Below are 22205 nucleotides of genomic sequence, written 5' to 3'. Positions count from 1 at the left end.
ATTTTCTATCTCTTTTTGCAGAGGATTTTTTCCCACTGGATTTTCTCCTTTGTCTTTGATTTATAGAGATTTCCTTGTATTGGGTACCTGACTAGGCCTTGTTGTCAGGACCCATTTCCTACTTTCATAGTTGTGCTAGGTTATCTTAACCCTATGCTTAGCTTAAGGGGGGAAGGGGGGGGGGGGGGGGGGGGCGGGCGTGTTAGAGTAAAATTTTGTTTTCTTACTACTTAAATCATATTGATTTAATTAGTTAAATTGTTACTTTTTAGTGCTTAAGCTTTCTCTTAAGTGTATTAATAATTAATCCTTTTATTAATTATTAATGTACAACCTAGCCTTTTTAGGCTTTAGGGTTTCATTCACGTTTAAGGTTGAACTCCTATAATTTTTATTTTTACATCTTGGATACATTTTTCACTTACTCCATTGAGATTTCCAAGCTTTTCTTTTTCCTCTTTGGTTTCCTTCTAACAACAAGTTATTTTGCATGTAGGTGTTCTTAACGAACTATGAAGTTGGTTTTCTCAACTTCTATAGAAACTCTCTTATTATTATTCTTTCCTTTCTATGCCTTGAAGTCTCAAACTTCCCTACCATTATTATATACCATTTCTAGCCTAATTGGAGATTGAGTTGTGAATGTTGGTACTATAACTTTCACCTCTCTCCCATTTACTAGGTGGGATGTGGCCTATAAAACAACTATTTATAGAACCAAGTCTAACTTGAAGGGCTTCTTGATCCAATGTTTGGCTAATTGGATAATATATCTCACCCTATAGTTGATATCAGTGTTCTCCTCCCTGTCAATCTCTACATTCATGATCAATCAATTGAATATCTTATCTTGATTGTACAAAGGATCCAAGACCTCTTCTATGTCTTTTTGAACCAATTTCAATGGGATCTTAACCTTCAATACCTTTTGAGTTAGTTATAGAGTCATCCTACAATAATCCCCTATTCAGATATCATAGTTATCTACCCCATTCATCCAGTGATCCTCTAGGGAATCTTCATACTTAAATTGTTTTCCCACCAAATATTGGACTTTACCAATATTGTCAAAACATAGACAAGGGGAGTTATAATCCTCCAAGGGATTCTAATCCCATTCTAAATCAAAAGTCATTATGCCTTATTTTTTCTTAACCCTAAATGGAACTATGGTGATGGGCTATACCTAGGTCTTCTTATGTTGTTTCCTCACTCTTTCATACACAAATGTGAGTTTCCTTGCTATCTCTAAAAAAATGAGCCTATCAAATGGGTACTTAAGAAACTTCTTAGGGTTCAGAATTATGCCTACTACCTTCAGCTAAGTGAATGTCTTAAATTGGATGTAATAGGTGCTTATTTTTTCAATTCTTGTTTCTTCCTCTACTAACATCCTTTTTGCATAATCACCTCCAATGAATTTGATTATTGCAAAAATGAAAGCATCATTCACAATCTGATACTCTTTTCTTTGATCTGACAATTTCTTCTTCATGAGCTAGTGATATCACATATGGCCAGACATTACCATCTTGCATGGTTCCCCCTTTAAATAGCCCTAGGTAATCAATAGTCCTTGTTGCTAACATATATACCAAGTATGAGGTCATATAGAGTCTTGGATCAGTTTTGACAACCACTAGCTATTCATCCAAATTATCACTAAGCATTGTAGCCTAGTTCATTCAAGTATTTATCATTATAATGGTTTTGATGAATTGTACCATCCATATGTTTAGATTTCCTACTATTACTAATCCCATGATCTTGCTCAAGAGAATAATAGAATATTCAATATCATCCTTCATGTAGCCTCTTGTCATATCTATTTTTCTAGGTTTTATTCCCATAGGTATCCTATTAGTCAAATATGATGATTGAATAACTTTTTTAGTTTCTTTTTCATGATCCCTATACCACCTTCCTTCTTGATGATATGTTAACCTTATATATTGATTTTCCCTTAGAAGATAGAATACTTTCTCTATATTCTTGGGTCTTAAGTCAAGAATGATCTCTCTAGTTATGCTTTTGACCACTCTTTGCTTTGAAACATAATTCTAAGCCAAAACCATGATCAACTTAGAATATTGTACTAAAACCAGGTGTGAAGTTGTGTTTACTAATCCCCATCTTATAAGCATAGCCACTATTAGGGAAGTCTCATTTTTGTTGTTGTAGAGAGCTAGGAATGCATTCCAGTCAATATGAACCTATTTTTGTATCTCAGATCTCTAAATGCACATCCTAAAAATGCTATTTGGATGGTACACCCTAAAATTTGAAAATAACTAGCTTAGGAGAAGTCTAAGTGTTGAGGCAGGAGGAAGAAGAAGCCATTATATCTATACAAAAAGAAAATTATATTAGTCTAGAAGGTGAAAAAAACATTTTTAAATAAACCCTAATTTCTAAGAAAGTTGAGTCAAAACCCTAAAAACTATTAAAACACTCAAAAAACCCAAAGTTACTCTATTATGCAAGTTTTTGTGCATTATGTGCACCTTGAAGGTGTGATAGGTGTGCCCTCATACTTATAAAAACTTCTTAATTAACTGGTTTGCATATTGCACACCAATATGTACACCTTATATTCTTATGTGCACCTTACAAAAATATGGTGTGCACATGCGCACCTTATGGGGTGAGCATATGCATACTATATTTGGTGCAAACCAAAAGGTGAGGATGGTGCATGGTTGCACACCTTGAAAGGTATGGACCTGCGCACCATCTTTGCTAACTTATCCATTAGCACAATTATAAGGTCTTTATATGCACATCTTAGATAGATGCACACATGCACAACTTACAATAAGTTCATTGTTTTTTTTTTTTCAAATTCAGTTTTGTTGTTTAAATTTTGCACCTTGCGCACCATGGATAGGTGCACAAGAAGTGCACCTTGGTCCTTAAGTTAATATTTGTCTATGTCTGTGTAGGTTGATCATTCCTTATTCTTTCATTTTGTGCTTTGAGAATCTTGATTTCTTCATTTGCTTCAGAGATTGATCAATGAGGTCTTCATTTTGATTGGACTGATTTTGTTGTTCATGAATTCTAGCTTCCAAGTCTTCTTGTTCTTTGTTTCTTTGTTCCAAGATCTCACATAGCCCAATTGATTGAATTTTTTGTTCTCTTTTGAGTTTCCTTACTTCTTCTTGTAGGGATCCATTCTTTTCTAGAAGTTCTTTGATTGCATTGTTTGCTTCATCTAAGTTGCTTGAAGGGAAGAAGTCTTCAATCCTTTCTTCAACATACTTGAGATCATTCATCTGATTTGCAAGTTCCTTTCTTCTCATTAGGGATTGGGAAAGATGCTCCTTTGCTTCCTTGAGTTGAGCTATGACCATTTCCAAATCTAGCTTTTCATTAATTTAAAACCTTTTATTACATAATCTTGTAAATCAATCACCATAAATCCATTTATCCTACTGTATGCATAATTACTAAAAGATAAATATTGAACACATAAAACCCCAAAGTTCTGGTGACCTAAAAACATTCCAAGTAGAAAGTAAAACTAGGGTGGGGATGATAACCACAAAACTTCACTATTGCAGCATAAAATTGGCTAGCTAAGGCTTACATTGACCACTCCTGGTGATCTACCCTATTAGGAGCACAAAGGACTACTAGGTCCACCTTGTTAGAGGATTTACAAACATACAATAAAGAATGCACTCAGTTAAGAGATTTACAAAATATTGTTAAGTATACCTTGTTAAAGGATTTAGAGTTGTTTCACCTATTAGGATGAAATAGTAGGTCTGCTTTACAATTGATTCCTAATATGATCTTTGAGCAGATGATCAACTTGTGTGATAGATAAGATTATTCTGCTCATTTGATGACCTTGCTAGATAAATAACCTATTGTTGATATTCCTTCATATGCACTTTACAATACTTTATGTATAAAACATTCATCAATACAATATCTTACAATACATCTCTTATATATACCTTTCCAATTTACAAAACTACAAGGTTAGACAATACACAAGTGAAAAAATACATTACAAAGTTGGCCCAATAGTAAATAACTTGGGTTCACTGAATTGACTTGGTGACCACCTGACACTTAGCATCCACTACATTATTTGGCATCATCATGCACTCGGTAAAAGTGAAGGCTCAGTCCATACTAATCACACAAAGTAGTTCTAAACTTGGTGACCACTAGTGACTCAGTAGATGTGGTATCACTTGGTAGATACTACATGCTGAGTTTACCTTGCTTCACTTGGTAAACACTATAACTTCCAATGCTCGGTTTACACTGAATTTCCATGACACGGTGTGACTACTCGATAGACACTATTAAAGTTCACATAGCCTTTATTCACTCAGTAGCCACTATTCTGCTTAGTGTGAATTGTTGTAGCTTGGTTAACACTGGAAAGCTCAGTGTAAACTGTTGTTAATAAGTGTTGTCACTAATGACAACAATAACTCAATACCAACATAGATAGCCTTTCTCTCTCGATGCTCGTTCTTTTGTTCTCAATTTTCCTCATGGCAAGAATGATATACAACCATCAAACCCCAAAAGGGATAATATAATATATGTCACAAGGAAGTTTTAAAAAAAGCCCAAGCCATAAGAAATGAAGAAAGGAAGCGATAGTAGACATAGAGGAGACATAAATCATTTCAAAACAGAGTAAATCTGACAGTAAATGGAAATGGTCCATGCCAAGTTTGGAAGGAAACATCCAGAGAAAGATCACATTTCAATATGGCAGGGGGTATGTAAAATCAGTTCATGTCTTGGCAAGGGGCAACTAAGTGAGGGAATGAATGGAAAGAAGGGGCACTTCATGCCTTATGCCTATTAAAAAAAAATAATCTTAAGGGGTAAGAATTAGTGTTGAATGTTAATCAAGCAACACGTGATTATCTAGAGTGATATGTTGAAAAGAAAACTGAAAGGGAAAAGAAAATCAAAGCTACAAAACTTCAAGATGCTATGCAAAGTTCAAAAGAAAAGTGTAAGAGGCAATTATCCCACATTCATTGAGTAGGGAAGTTCTAAGTAGTTTAAATAGAATTCCACACTTAATGTAAAAATGTCTTAAGAGAAGAGCCTTTTGGAAGGCACACAATATGCATTGTGCACGTCAATGGCCAGTTATAGGTGAATGCCAGCTGGAGGTGACATAAGCATAATTTTAAATGAAGATGCACCCGTGATGATGTGGTAACGATGCACAAGATGCTACCATGTATCCAGATAGAAGGGTTGGTGCATGCCCACAAAATCAAGATGCTCGATGATTAAATAATTCAAAATTGCAAGTGATCACCACTTGGTAGCAAGTCCTAGCTGGTGGTGTGGTGGTGCCATAGGAGTAGATCAAGACCGATGCACTAGATTGTGACAAGTGGCCTGGATCAATAGCCAGAACACGCCTGCATTATGGAGATGCTCACCAAATAAAAAATGTGAGAATGTGGGTGACTGACACATGTTAGCAGCCTTTCTCAAGGATGACATGGCATTGCATCTGAGGTGATGACATGGTGATCCAGTGGCAGGTTTGCGCAAAGGTTGACCAGTCAAAGGATGCTATGTGGCATAAAAGTTTGGGGGGGGGGGGGGGGGGGGGGGGGTGGTTTGATCTGAGGAGAAATATGGAGGCAAAAAAAAAAAATTTTAAAATGTCATTTTATTTAGTTTTTTGAAAAAGGGAGTATGTGCAACCTTTTTAAATTGTAAAAGGGTTATAATCTAAAGTTTTACCTCTAGATTTTTTTAAAAAAATTTCTGAAATTTTAAAATTCAAAAGATATGTAGACCTAAGTCTTATAATAGAGGGACATTTTTTCAAAATGACTTTCTAGAGGTTCCTAGTAAGCATATATAGCGATGTTATATCTCACCAGAGCTAGGAGAAACTAATTTTTTTGAATATGAAGTTGGTTTTTGTACAAAACACAATCGGTAAATGCTACAGGAAGTTTTCTTTCTCAGAATGATTTACATGTTTTATCAGGTGTTTTGAGTCACCAATTGCAGGATTTAGTGAAAAAATACATTAAACATGTTCAGTGACTCTTGTATCAAGTTATTTTGAATATTAGTAGCTTTTTGGCTAAAAATTGATCAATTGGCACATTTTTGGGTTCATTTAGCAGATCTTTGTCTTCTGCTAAGATATTTTGTAGTTGGAAGGGAAAAACATAAAGGATATGAGTAGCAGTTGATGGGAGAAGGTAGAGAGAGGTTATTCAGCTGCAAGGGATTGAATTCCAAGTGGACACATGTCATTCTGAGATTAGATCCAAGAATTCATTTTCTTATATATCTTGCTTTCTTTCATCCATATGAAGGGTTCCAATTTTTGGGAAGAAATGGTTTCATTTCTGTGATACCATGAAGGGTTCCAATTTTTGGGAAGAAAAAGTTTCATTATTGTGATACCATGTTTCGGTTCCAGTTTTGATGTGTTCCCGTACTGTGACACCACATTTTTCTGCAAATTTCTCTTATATGAACAACATTAAGAAGGATAATACAAGAAGTCAAATCTATTGGGTGTTTCTATGTTTTTATTTCATGCATATGAATGTATTTTTTCAAGGAAATAAATAAAAAGAACAATAGGTGTTTGAGTTTTTATTTTAGATTTTGTCTCGTTTCTCAGTGAATTTTTAATATTTTGTGATCTTTGAACAAAGAGCCTAGATCATAGTTGTAGTCCCTTAAGGCTATATATTTTTTCATTGTTGCTTCAGAGAAATCAACAGGGTTGTAAGTTTATTGAGGAGGATATCAGATAAGAATGAGTTTAGATTGAACACAGATGTCCATTTATAAGGTGAATGGATAGATCAGATATCTAAAGATACGAATAGGTATCAGGCATCCATATGTGTATTTTTTATTGATGGAATTTCCCAATGGTTAAGGCACTGATCAGCCATAGGATCATTAATTTTTTACTGCTGCAAATTAGTGGTTTTGTTGAATTCAACATTATTAATCAAATGCTCAACCCTGTCATGTTGGAGAGGTAAAACAAAATGCCCTCACTCGGCTTGTGAATTTCATAGATTCACATTTAGCTCATGTAGATCTATGTTATTACATGAGTTATTAGGAGAAATAAGGGTCAAATCTACTTGCTATAGATTTAGGAGCATGTCTATCCACTGGTACCATATTGATTGAATCTGAGGTCCACCTGCCTAGGTTTTGTAGAGCCTGAAGTAGAAGAAGGGTCAAGCCTTATAGTTGGCTTGGTGTCTAAAATGATGTGTTAAAGATGTGAGTTAACTGCCCCAAGATGTGTCATATTCTCATTGGGGTAATTTTTAAACCTCTAGCCTTTTAAAACACCAACACTCACCTTTGGAACACTCATCACCATCTTACGAAGAAATTTAAGTGCTCCATGATAAATAATGCCCATCCTCCTATGCCATAGCTCTCCAAGGTCTATAGGATTACTATTGCTCATGAGTGCCTTAGGAGCATCAAATTGCAACCTATAAAGGTCATCATTCCTAACTCCAATAGTTATGGGTGACTTCCAATCCCCATTCTTGATCAACACATGTGTCCCTCTCAAGAATAAGTTATAACCCCCCATCTTGAAGAGCAAATACATAAATTAGTTTAATACTTAAGTGTGACACATCTAACATATCATGAAGTGGAATTATCTTTCCATTCCCCTCTAAACTTGAACAATACCTTTCCCAACTGCATTGAGTTTGGACAAGTTTCCCATAGAGATTTGGTTACTAGTATTCTCCTACTTATAAATGGAGAAGTACTCTCTAACTCCTATCATATGAAATGATTCTGTACTATCTATATACCAAACACATCGTGAGGTTGAGCTAATCATACAAGATATGAGTGCAAACTTGTCTTCCATTTTACTAGAGAGTTATTCTGCACTTGTTGAACCTGCCACCTACTTCTTTTCCTTCTCCCTTTCTGGCCAATCACTAACATAGTGACCCTACTCTTGAAAACTAAAACACTTGACATTAGAAATGCCCTTCTGCTTCTTCTTACTTTGTGATTTTGATCATTTGCTAGACCCATTCTTTTCTTTCCCTTTTCCTGCTAGAGAAACATTCTACTTTTCCACCTCACTGTTATGACTCTCGTTGGCCCCATTGAGAAGACTTATTATAAACTCCTCTTGAGTGAAATCACTCCATAGTCAAACCTAATTGGTTAAGGTGTCTCATCCATTGACAATTTGAACAAAGACACTCTACTACTTAGTAAACCCATTTAGGGCTATTCGTACTAGCTCATCATCACTGGGACTATCTCCAAAAACTACTAACTCATCCATGATAAGTCTAAGCTTAGTAAGGTAGCTTGTGATGTCTTCTCCCTAGTTTATTCAAGTATTCTCCAACTTCTCTCTAAGAATCTTCTTCCTATTGGTGGTAGCATTCTGGTATAGATTCAAAATGACATCCCACATCTTCATTGTCTCTATCTCTGAGATATGTGGAACAATATGGTCCTTGACACCATCAAGGATTATCCTCGTTGCTTTGGCATCATCCTTCATGTATGCTACAAGTTGTCTCACATTTGTAGGTACAACTACAACACTGGTAACATAATCCTTGATACCATGCTCTTCCAACAATAAAGAAATTCTAGCCTTTGAGACACCAAAATTCGAGGCAACATTTAATCTATCCCAATCTCTCAAACCAGTTGAAGCCATCTCAAGGGATTAAATAAATAATAAAATCTAAAGAGATCAAACTAGGTTTTATAAACCTTTAATTTCTTTCCCAAGGCACAACTTTTCTAGCCTAAAAATTGCTTTGATACCATTTGAAAATTCCTATTGCAGTCACTGATTAATAATCTCCTATCTTAAATGATTATTTAACTATCAAAAATTAATTTACAACTAATATTGAAAAATAATATAACTGCAACTTTACCATTAAAATATAGAAAGAAATAAGCAACACAATGACACAATATTTTTCGACAAATTGTCACTAGAAAAACCCCTAAGGGAAAACCAATTCTACAAATGAGGAATTATATTAACTTTAGCAAATCAAGAAATATAGAATTCATTGCCTCTTACTAACAGAACTCCAAAAACCACCCAATTTCTTCCATTGATATCCTCCACTGCTATCCCCTATCACTAAACCCTTGCTAACACTGCAAGACTATTTGTTATCATTGCAAATTCATTTGCTAACACTTAAAATACTTCTCCAACTTGTATTTTCCAAATGCCTCCCTAATCCCTTTATATACTACTCCTATTGGAAAATGAATGATTGAGATTGATTCTCAATCAACTATTGAGATTCAAACAACCTAACAACCCTAACCAAGTTGGTTTCTATTTGTTTCTAATAGGAGTCAATTATTTAACAAATACGTGTCCCTACTTTAACTAATTAGTTAGCGAAACTATTATTTACCAAATAATTACATAAGGATGAACAACTATTCAAGTTAACCAAACTAACAACTGGAGGAGGATTGTAATGTTTAGGGAATTGTAAAAGAAAAAAGGTGTGAATTTTGGTGTAAAATAGAGCTCATGGAGCATGAGGGTGAAATGGGTGCAATGCAGTTGCCTTTGTTGATGAGAAGCTACGGCGTCCTTAGTTTTCAAACCTCAAGCCGTCAATTGATCATCATCAGAATGAAAGCAATGACACTCGGACTAGAACTTCCTTGGATGAGACTCGAACTGCTGACCGACAACCTATGAAAAAGAGTGTCCAATTATGAGTATGGAGGAGGTTTCTTTACCAGTTTTAGCACAAGAATGGTGGAGGTATTTCACCGTTGAATCGAGTTAGGTGTTGGCAATTGATGCTCCATTTGTTCTAAGAATTTTGCTAACCAGACAGATGGGAGTTTTGGTTTGATTCTTGAAGAAGTGTAATGCTTATTCAATTAGAATTCCAGCTACGGAAATATGGAATCAAATGAAGAAAATGTATCTTTTCATTATGAGTTGTAAATCAAATTGTTCCAGTCATATTCTAAAATTCATAATCTAGATTTAAATTTCTACAATTGTTCAAATTTCAGTTCTGACATCACTAATTCCAAAAATCAAATGAATTATAAAATTGACTCCATGAAACATATATAAATCAAACAAATTATTATTGTCAGATTTCTACAATCCATTTGTCATATGAAATTTTGCTTCTAGATTCTATTGTGTGTGTTTTTTTAACATCAACAAATCACAGTATGTGATCTATCATCAAGATGAGAGAATATAAAGATATAATTAACTATATATCTATACTTAAAATAGACAATTTTTCCATTTGAAAACTTTTTTTGAAAAAAAAACTATCGTTAATTTTAATTAAAAGATCCTAATGCCCAGAGCCATAGTCTTTCTTTCCGTACTGTAAATCTTAGAGAATCCCCTGTTTTTCTAAAATAGACAATTTTTCCATTTAAAGACTTTTTTTAAAAAACAAAAAAACTTTATCGTTAATTTTAATTAAAAGATCCTAATGCCCAGAGCCATAGTCTTGCTTTCCGTACTGTAAATCTTAGAGAATCCCCTATTTTTCTAAAATAGACAATTTTTCCATTTAAAGACTTTTTTTAAAAAACAAAAAAACTTTATCGTTAATTTTAATTAAAAGATCCTAATGCCCAGAGCCATAGTCTTTCTTTCCGTACTGTAAATCTTAGAGAATCCCCTGTTTTTCTAAAATAGACAATTTTTCCATTTAAAGACTTTTTTTAAAAAACAAAAAAACTTTATCGTTAATTTTAATTAAAAGATCCTAATGCCCAGAGCCATAGTCTTGCTTTCCGTACTGTAAATCTTAGAGAATCCCCTATTTTTCTAAAATAGACAATTTTTCCATTTAAAGACTTTTTTTAAAAAACAAAAAAACTTTATCGTTAATTTTAATTAAAAGATCCTAATGCCCAGAGCCATAGTCTTGCTTTCCGTACTGTAAATCTTAGAGAATCCCCTGTTTTTCTAAAATAGACAATTTTTCCATTTAAAGACTTTTAAAAAAAAAAAAAAACTTTATCCTTAATTTTAATTAAAAGATCCTAATGCCCAGAGCCATAGTCTTGCTCTCCGTACTACAAATCTTAGAAAATCCCCTGTTTTTCAATGGCGAAGTGGGTAAATGTGACTCTGAACACTCACAGTTTATTATTTTTGTATTTCGGACTGGTAATAGACAAGCAATGACGAAAACTGACTGGCTAATTAGTGAGGATGTACAAATGGCATCTAAAAAATTAAGATTTATTATTTTCTACGAAAAAAAAACTTAAATTGCTGCAATAGCTTCTCTATATTTCGGGTGCTCAAGTATTTTTTTAGCAGCTTACAATAATCTGAGTGGCAGAAAACAGGTCTTATAAATCCGTTAGACCTTTTCTCAAACATTAAAAAGATGCAGAGGAGGAGAGAAGGAAACTTAACTGGTCGATTGAGGAGCTGAATAATTCTAGTAGCTGATCTGGATGCCATAGTCCTATACTCCTCACCTTCTTCACTGTTATTTCTGTCTACTTTATGATTCTGAGAAATTCTTTTTCGATTTTAATCTTCATCGTATGGAACCAACTTCTTCGTATCTTATCCTCCTTAATATGGAACCACATATCTTTCGGATAGGACTAGTTTATTGAAAGAATTAAAAAACAAATGGAAAGAAAAGAAAAGCAATTAAATATGAAAGCAAAATATTTGAAAAATAGATTTATATTTAAATTTTTAGAATTAAAAGATTACCTTTTATATTTAGAATTTAAAATAAGACTAAAGTTAACAATAATCTATGTGTGTACACACACACATATATATATATGTATGTATGTATGTATGTATACATACATACATACATACATATATATATATATATATATAAGTTTAATTATTGATATTATTTTTAATTAAATATTATATTTACTATTTAAATTATAATACGAATTTACTTTATATTTTCATTAGTTTTTACCATAAAAAGAAATGATGTAAATAACACAATTAATTTAATAATTAGAATTATAAGATTAACAAACTTGTTAGTATTTTCTTCAAATTTTAAATAGTAATTTGAAAGATCTATTGTGAATCTAATCTATTTGCCCATATATTTTGAAAAAAGGGTACATCTTACACTGACCTTTTTATTATCTACTTTCTAATTCATTTGTTTTCTACTTTTATTTTTATAATCTAATTTACCTCTTTACTAATTGTGCAACATTAATTTAATCTGAAATTTCATGAACTTTAAGAATGATTTAAATTGAGAGCTTGATGAGAGACAAAATGTGTGGAAAAATTACAATTTTAATTGTATTTAGGGGAAATGACCCAATAGTCGGCCCAAGCTAACTTCATGCATCCATAGTTCTTAATATGTATGTTGAAAGTCACCAATTTTTTTTGCTGAACCTCCATATGTGAGTGAAGAGCTTAAAGCTAACCTTTTGTCTTTCCTTGATCTATGCAGCTTTTTTTAGAGCTCGTACGCTGTGAGGTGGTCTAAAAGTGCCATTTGAAAATGTTCACCCAATACCCACCATTGAGACCCCTCATAGTCATTATAGTACTTTTTGGATAAATGAAAAATTTGAAAAAAAAAAAAAAAAAAACTTTTAGTATTCATGGTGATTTATTTTGGCATGTTTATGAGGAGGCATTGAAGTTTTTTGGGGTGGTAGCTGGAGGGGAAAGGTAATGCTAATGTGGAAACATTGCGTCCACATCAATCTATATTTGATGAAATCCATGACATTTAAGTTGGGATATTCTATATTAAATTAATTTCCATTGGATTTTTATATGGGAAAGTAAAAATTTAGAGATTCATCTTCTAATAAAATGACACATTGAGATGGTGATGAAATGAAACCTCTATAGAACACATATGTTTTAATTTCTAAAGAAATAATTGACCTACAATTACCATGAACTTATAAGTGGATGAAAAAATGGGCTCTCCTACATGAACCTAAAAAGATGATGCAAACTATAGAATTTGGAAGAACAATATTTACAAAGGGGAAATATTAATTCAGTAGAGTATTTAATAGCACATGCATTTAATATGGAGAGAATCCATATCAGCTTTGATACCCTTTTAAAGAGGGGCCCAAATCCTATTGACATCACCACACGTCTCTGCTAGAGGCCACATCTACTTTATACCTAGTTGATGTAACTCTCTTCGTGTGAGTATATTAGTTTGGAACTCTTGATATGCTCGACTTGATATGCAAGCTCAGAATCCATATGTATCCTTTTTCATATGCCTATAGGTTGTTGGTATCCCTAACCATTGTTGTCTATTAGTGTCAAACACTCAGTCATTTACAAGGCCGAGTCATATGTTCATCACTGCAACCAAGCTAATTTATATAAGCTAAGTCATGTACATAGGCAAGTATGTACCAAGCTCTACAAGTGCCAACTAAATATATGGTCACTAAGTATTTTCTATATGAGCTAAGATCATGAGTGACTCAGAAGTGTTCAAGAATACAAGTGTTGAGTTAAATAGTGTGTGCCAAGCACAATATAGACTGAGCAACAACAATGTAGAGCATTAGAAAACAACAAAGGCCAAGCAATGCATAGTTTACATAAAAGTCAGGAATGGAACAAATTTGATGTAAAACATTTCCCAACCAACATGGAAGGAATGTTTAATATTTATAGAGGTTTTTACAAATATTTTTATGCATTAATGACCTGGATCATAGATCTCTATGGAAATTTCTCGAAAAATCTTTATAGAACTCTCTAAATAGAGGATACCTTAACCTAGATCATGATGGTGGTGGTGGTGATATGATATGGATATGTTATGAAGATGAGATGAAGAGCGTGTGTACAAACAAGGAGTAGGAAAATAAGTGATGTGAAGGATTGAGATTAGGTCAGAAGTCAGGGATGGGTTTTGTTATCACTTGATATAGAAAATGACGTGAAGGGGAAGACAAGTATTATTAGATTAGAAGAGAGGATATTGTTAGCAAAGAGAAAACTCAATATCAGCTTATAGAGAATACCGAGAGCCAAGTATCGTATCAATTCTAGTCAACTTGAATTAGGGTAAATCTCTTAATAGATCTTTGTAAATCTCCTAATAGAGTCCTTACTTTGTCGTAAGTGTTAAATCCTCTAACAAGGTGAGACCTAGTAGTCTTTTAAGCTTTTAATAGGGTAGGCCCCTCATAGGGTAGATCATATATTATGATCAAACATTGTAATGATAACAAGTTAACTTTATTATCGCAGTAGTGAAGATTTGTGGGTGTCATCCCAACCCTAGTTTTACCTTAACCTTGTAGGTTTAATGGGTAAAAAATATTGTGTTAGGTGTTTATTTTAATGCATATGATAGATCAACTTATATGTTTTAGCAAGTTTATCATTACAATTTTTACATGCATAAGTTAATTGGTTAATGTGTGAAAGAATTGGGAAAAATAAAAGTGCTTAAGATTTTGATTCACCTTCCTCTCAGTATCTTGTTTATCCTATTTATAACTCCATCAATCAAAAAAATTTATCTGAGAATTGGTTCTCTAAGAGAAGCTTAATTGATTGGAGATTAGATCCTGTAGATGAAGGCTTTTAAATTGGACAAGCTTATTGATAATCAGGTGGTTGACATCCAATTCATACTACAAAAACTTGAGAAAGAAAGACAAGATTTGAAGGCATACCAAAATAGGAGAAAGGAAACTGCTATCCAAATAAAACAATTTTCCTATGAAAAATTTGAGACTAAAGGAATATTTGAATCCATCAATCCAAATGACAAAGCATCTATAGATCTACTTGAAAAAAAAAAAAAAATCTTGAATGAAGCGATAAGAGAATTGAAAAGAGAACATGAAACCAATTAGTAAGACTCTCTGAAGTGACTAAACAAAAGAAAAAGGCTAAAGAAGACAAGACTATGATTGAAGAAGACAAAAGGATAATGACTACTAGACTTGAAGAAAGGATATTAGATTCATAGAAGCTCAAAAATACTAAACTAGACCTAATGAATCAACTAATGTTTGTAAATCAAGAATTAAATCACAATGATGTGGAAATTGACAATCACACAGAAGGACATACTCAAGAATGAATTGAAAACTGAGAAAGAACCTATTGAGAGACTCAACAAACCAAAAGAGGAAATGAAATACTTTGAAGAACTCATGAATTCATCTAGCTATTCTAATGGGTCAAGATATTCATACACTGAGAAAGTAGAATCATGCAAGAATGGAGAGTTGGGGATTGTAAAGTCAAAGGACAAACCAACATGCTATCACTATGGAAAACTTGGTCATACTACAAATATCCATTTAAGCAATTATGGTATGCAAGATTCTAAAATTAAGTTTACTGGTTACTATTTTTACTATAAGAAAAAAGGACATCAAATGCATGAGTGTAGATCAAGAATGCAGAATGCATTTACTAAAATTGGTTTGAAGGATATTACTATAACTATCAAAAGTGTGGGCATAGAGAATATGAATATAGATCACAAAAAAAATGCCACTAGACAAATGAAAGGAAGAATTATTCATCTAACAATGCTTGTTCCAAATGTCACAAGTCTGGACATCTGAGCAAGAATTATGGGACTCAAGTACATTTAGCAAATAAGAAACAAGATAAAGGTAGAGGCAAAGTAGACATTGAGAAAAATAGAAAGAAAATGAACCAAAAATGGAAAAATTAAGAAGAAGATGGAAATATCAGACAAAATGAAGTTGAGGTCACCCAATCCAATGGAGAAGATGATCATGTCATCTCAAACTAAGAAAGAGAGGTATGTATGGAACTGCATATTCATCTGATATTTCATACATCAGTTCTATCATGCCCTAATTTTTACAAGGCAAAAACACAACCAATTTTTTAAATTTTTTTTCTAATTTATTTATTTATTTCTTTTCTTTTAAAGTACTTAGCAAACAACACAATGATATGATGAGTTATTTTTGTATTGACATTACATTGAATAAAGAATGGTTTCATTATAGGGGTTCAACAAACTTAGTCGAGTTGTAGTCATGTTCACATCCTCTAATTATCAACTAAGCCTTAGGTGTCATCAATAAATATAATTTTAGGTCCAAATGTCTGTAAGATGAGTTAAGATTGCATAGATATTCCTAATTAGTTGAAATGGTCACATGAAAAGTGCATCCCGATTAGTGGAGGGTTCATGAAGGAAATCACTCACCAATACTTGTTTTCATTAGAGAATGAGGTAGTACATACCTAATAATTCTCATGGTGTAGCATATCATATCTATTGTGAATAGAACAACTTTGATCTTCTTCACATACATGTAATGTGTTGTATCCATCATATGTATTAGGTGGGGGCTATATTACTTAAGAATAAGGTGTTTGCTAAAAAGTTCCAATGGTTTTCATGAGTTATATTTATAGCTATATTTGATAATTATTCATGACAAATCAACACCACATAGCATATAGTAAATCTTATACATTCAAGGATCTCTCATTTTAAATGTTGATAATGGACTTCCAATACACTCTACATGAAATGAGAGTTGCTAAAATTATATGAAGAATTAGTTATGTAAGAATTTCTATGTGTGTGTGTGTGTGTGTGTAGAGATATACATACATACATACATATATATATGTATTGATATACATATGTGTGTGTATATATATATATATATACATATATACATATACATATGTGTGTATATATATATATATATATATATATGTATATATATACATACATATACATATAGATATATATATAGATATATATGTATATATATACATATGTGTATGTATGTATGTATGCATGTATGTATGTATATATGTGTATATATATGTATATGTATATGTATATATGTACATGTATATGTATATACATATACATATACATATATACATGTGTGTGTGTGTGTGTGTGCATGTACTAGATGCATGAACCATTTGTGTATATATTATTTAATACAAGTAACCTATCATTAGACAATATATGTATTATAATAATATTAACCTTTCACTAACTAGCTAGTTATTCCAAATAACCACTAAAATATCTCCTCAACTTTGTTTAACCTCATTCATACCTAAAGAGGGCTTTAATACAAAAATTCATAAAGAGAATTAATTTAAATAAAAATCTTATATTGTAATGATCAAACATGTTTATTATGCTAATATCAACTATGCAGCCCCATCCTAACTATTAGCTTCACACCAAAATATAACTAAATTTATACCCTATCACATGCACTCCTTAGATTGGTAATATCACATAAAATAAATATTTCACTAATATTAGTTTAAAAATGACCATTAAACTAGAAGCTAAATCCTACTAACCACTTATTTTCTAAACCTAAACATTTCCTAGCCTTATTCTTCTAACTACTAACCTCTCTTTATTGGTCTTACTTAACCATTCTTTTCTTTCTTTCTTTTCACCTAACTCTACCTTTCCCATTGCTATGTGTGGTCCCAAGCTCACGTGTGGCATGTGAGAGGATTTCTTTCCTAAATTACCCTCCTTGTTGCCTAAGACCATGTAGGGAAAGGGAAGTCTGTTCAAGGCTAATAACAATAAGGTTTTCTAACTTTTAAATTTCTACCTTTTTAAAATCAACTTGTCTATTCTTTGACTCTCCATTCTTCCTAGCAAATGCCCTAAGGCCTAGATCCACATGCTCCCTGAGTGATGTGACCATTGATTTTCCCCCCTTCCTTATGCACCTAAGTGGAAGGCTTGGGCAGTCCTTAATCATAGGAAATCTTAGCTTTTTCAAAATGGAGGTGTCAGGTGCAATAACTTCTCACATATGCCATTGGTGGGGTCTTTCTCCAAGGTGCCAAAAAGTATTTTTAAAAAGGATGGGGAAATGGCTAGGGGAGTGGGAGCCACTATTCCCCCTCACCCTTTTGTATAATCAACCCCTTCTAGGGTTGTATTTTTATTTTATTTTATCTGAGCTAAACTTTGGTATATTTTGTTTTGTTGTTATTATTATTTTTCTTCTTGTCTTAGACATGAATGGAGGACTATTATATGCATGCCTGCATTCAAGGAGTTGTATTTAATTATGGATTTGATGTGAATTTGACATAATATAGGTATCTAGTTATCATGTCATTGTGTTATTATTATTATTAAAAAAAAAATTCTATTATATCTTATGGAAAAGATTCTAGGTATATGCTACTTGAATAAAATATTGGTATGTAATAGGCATCAACACATTTTAGTTATCCTCATATAAATTCTAGAGAGATAAAGTGCTCCTATAGCTAACCTTCCTTATATAATTTTAAGCTAATTCATATAGGAAATTATCTTCTTTCACTTCAACTATAAAGCTAAGATGATTTGTGGATGATGATTTTGATGTTACCGTCCATTCTATATAACCATGAAATGAACTATCAAGAAAAATATGATAGTTTTTTTTTTTTTAAACCTATTACTTTACAAGTCAATCACTTGTGTTTGCAAATTGAGACAACTATATATAAATGTAACTCTCCATTATATTTATAGATCATTGTAATATTTCTCCCATTATATTTATAGATTATTGTAAGGAGGAGTGTTACATTTACATATCTTTTCCATATTATTTGTGAGCCAAATCCACTATTCAGCTAGCAATAACCTAAGTCCGAGGATCTCAGCAAAATCTTTCTTTCTACACATCAGATATCACAAGGAAAAGAAAAACAATTTCTTGCAGGTAAGTTATGTGCAATGCAACTTACTATAATTTTCTTTCTTCACAATTACAATGATACATAATGATACCAGTCTATTTTACATCTTATTTTGATCCTTTCATAGAACATAGAACTTCAAACGTCATTTCTTTACAAGGAAAAACACCTATGTGCAACATTCTCAAATTCTTCCCTCTACATATTCACTTGGTAACAATGACACAATCTCTTTACATCACAATGAGACAACACAAGAGACCTTCAAAATCATGAACATTGAGAAATAGGAACATTGAGCCTTCTTTACACATTTAGATCTTCTCCATTTTGACAAGGGAGGAACCCTAGTACTTCATGGTATGCATCTTCACAAACCTGCACATGACACACAAACTAGGAACCATGGAGGCTCACCTCCCAACCTAGGCTTTCATGAAGCCACCCCTGAGTAGGGGAGACAAGATCCAAACCAGGTTTCATTCAAATCTTACAAATGCATGAACATCACATTTCAACACTTAACAATCCCATCCCAAGGTATTTCAAAAAGTTTCACCATTTGAACCTTGAACATAGGGTGAAGGTGTGCTCACAAGGAGGTTTTCCATATCATATCATATCTTCCATAAACAAATTTGATGCCCTTTCGTGGCTTCATAATTTAGCAAATATCATTCCCTTTTGAGGCTTCACAATCAACCAAATATCATGCCCTTTTACGAATTCATAAACATCCTCCACCACACACCATCAACAATTTTAGCTTCCTTGAAACCCATACTTCATTTACTTCCTTTCTTCACCATTTTTCCGTTATCACCCCCAAGGCAAAATATGAATGAAAGTGGCATACAATGGAGCCCATACTCTAAGGTCCTCAATCATGCAAACCCAACTTATGCCCTTCACCCTGGACTTCTCTTCCCTTCCCATAAGGGTGAGTGAAGCCCTCACACCCATTATCACATTCACATTCCAATCCAAATAAGAAAACAAAACCAAGAAGAAAAAAAAAAAAGAAATCTTCAAGAACACAACACCTTCTCACAATGTCACAACATGATATCAAAAACCAGAATGCAACAAGATCACAACACATACTCACAATACTACAACCCATTATCAAAATCCATAATGCAAGACTCCCACTACAATGCATACTCCATTGATACATTCCCCCTACTTGCAAATCCACTTTATAATACTCAAAAATGAGAATGAAGCATAGTTTGAAACACTAACCTTGGTCCAAGCTATGATAATGATGGTTGTTGTAGAGCCTCCTTTTTCCTTCCAAAATCCATCTGTCTCTAAACTTAGAGAGTGGGTGAACACCCCACTAGTTTGTCCAAGATCCTCTAATAAAGCCTTTCCACTAACTATTTTAGCAAAAACACTAAGCCATTTCCTCTTACAAACTTGTCTCCTCTAACTTTTCTATTTTTGATTTAGTGGGAACATGGGGGAAGACAGATATGACAACTCCAAATTCGAATTGATGGATGAATGCATGGATGAAGGGGGCCTCTAGGCTATCTAGGCACTCACATGGTCAAAATTAGGCCCCTAACTTGCTATACTATCATATGGGTAACTTATTTTAACATAAAAGACACCTTGGGACCACCTAATGACCCCTCAAAATCATTAAAAAGTCCAATTTCGATAATCAACATGATGGTAACCCTTCCTAAGACTCTCTCCCAAGTGGGCACACTTAAACATTAACTTAAGAAAATGAAATAGCTAAGATTAAGAGACCTAGTGATCAACACTCTAGGTGACATGTCATCAACACAGACAAATAAAAGTGTCAAGTAACACATTAAAATACATTATACTTCACCATGACATGTCCAATTATGATTAAAAAATTTCTCATGCATACAACTTTACATTATGGAACAAAACACTTTCACAACAAGTCTTTTGAGTTTTCCAAAGATTTGCCTTGGTTAAACTGTGTTTTCATAGGTTTGGAACTTGTTTCCCCTAAGAATTTCCATGGTTCCACTTCTTGCACATTCAACTTGAGCATCAGTAGTCCAATGAAATATTATAGAAATACATACAAGTGCAAAAGGATTCAATATCATATAATTCACATGAACATATACAATTAATTTTCATCCAATCATTTTCATAAAATATTCAAAATATTGCAATATCAATTATGTGTATCAACATTCACCTTTTTTAACATAACTAATATGCAAACTTGTTAACTAGTTTCCTTTCATTTAAGTTAAACATAACAACATTCCTAGAGATATCCCTTTATCACATTACAAGGGATTTGTGTGTGAGTTTTTTAGGGTTAATTACTCAGACTATTAGAATGTTTCCATAATCATGTCATAATAATTTAAAACCAATTTTTGAACGTAACCATATTTCTCGTTGTCATTATAACCTACATTCATTGTTGTTCTCATAAAAGTGAATGTTAATTTATTTTTTTCCTAATCAGACCTTGGATCTCATGACCAAGTTCTTAGTTGGAACATATTGAGCCTCGTTTTCATGTGGTCTTATCTATTCAACCCAATGCTATTGAATAGGTATTAGGATTATAATAATCAAAATATACATTAGTCTCAATAGGATCTCATAAATCATTATTAGTAATTAAAATGTCAATCATTACCTAGTTAAACTCCTAATCACATTGATTCCTTAAGATTTATAACATAGTATGAGTGTGGGCCTTACAAGTTCCTTACATGTAATGTGCCAAAGTTTATATTTTCGTATATAAAGAGGCATAAGAATAGATTTATGAAAGGTTGCCAAAACTCAATAATGTCAATGTTGATCAACCATTACAATATTGACCGAGCACTTCAAAAATGAAATGGTGGAAACCAAATAAAATGGTAGTGACCAAGTGATATGGAAGAGATGAACATGTAAAGTAATGGATACAATTGTATCAATCTAGATAAATGGAATGGGATTATTGGCTTCCACCTACCTAAGTAAACAAAATTAATGGAAACCCTAAATCAATAAAAAAGAAGATATATATCAAATTTTGAAGACATTATCTCATACCTTCCATAAACATTTTTGAGAGCATAGACTAATTTGGCAATTTGAGTGATAACTAAAATCTTTCAAGAGTGATTTGGATGAGAAGCTTGAGAAAGTAAAGATCTAGACTGTGTCGAGTGAAATTAGACAAGAAAGGGCTTCAAACACTAACAATGAACATGGCATCATCATCAACTATCAGAATGAGCCAAGAGGTTTGTAGAATTCAACTAGTGAAGAGTGAAACTTGTCCTATACTGAAGTTTTATACTATTCTAGAAATTGCAATGAAAGGAGAGTTAATGTGTGAACTATCCTAGATACCACTCAAATATATTATGATCCATGGTATTGGAAACTTTTACATGTGTAAAATTGGATAGTAGGAGACTACAAGATCAGAGAAGCATGTGAGAAGTTATGTAATGAAGGAATTTTCGAGAATAAA

At 32.9% G+C, this 22205-nt stretch overlaps 1 protein-coding gene across 1 annotated transcript in view; it reads right to left on the bottom strand.

The window, feature by feature from the left end:
* The window catches only part of LOC149559702 (lipid phosphate phosphatase epsilon 2, chloroplastic-like), a 140394-nt gene extending 128790 nt beyond the window's left edge, over positions 1-11604 (bottom strand). Inside the window, exon 1 of the mRNA XM_089823492.1 lies at positions 11441-11604. Within this exon, the coding sequence (XP_089679618.1) occupies positions 11441-11488 (48 nt within the window). The 5' untranslated portion in view covers positions 11489-11604. The remainder of the gene's footprint in view (positions 1-11440) is intronic.
* Positions 11605-22205: the final 10601 nt, after the last annotated feature.

Source organism: Cupressus sempervirens, chromosome 4, assembly GCF_028749045.1.
Source record: "Cupressus sempervirens isolate cs-2001-9-10 chromosome 4, ASM2874904v1, whole genome shotgun sequence".
Classification (NCBI taxonomy): Eukaryota; Viridiplantae; Streptophyta; class Pinopsida; order Cupressales; family Cupressaceae; genus Cupressus; species Cupressus sempervirens.
This window is presented reverse-complemented; position numbering and strand designations above follow the sequence as displayed.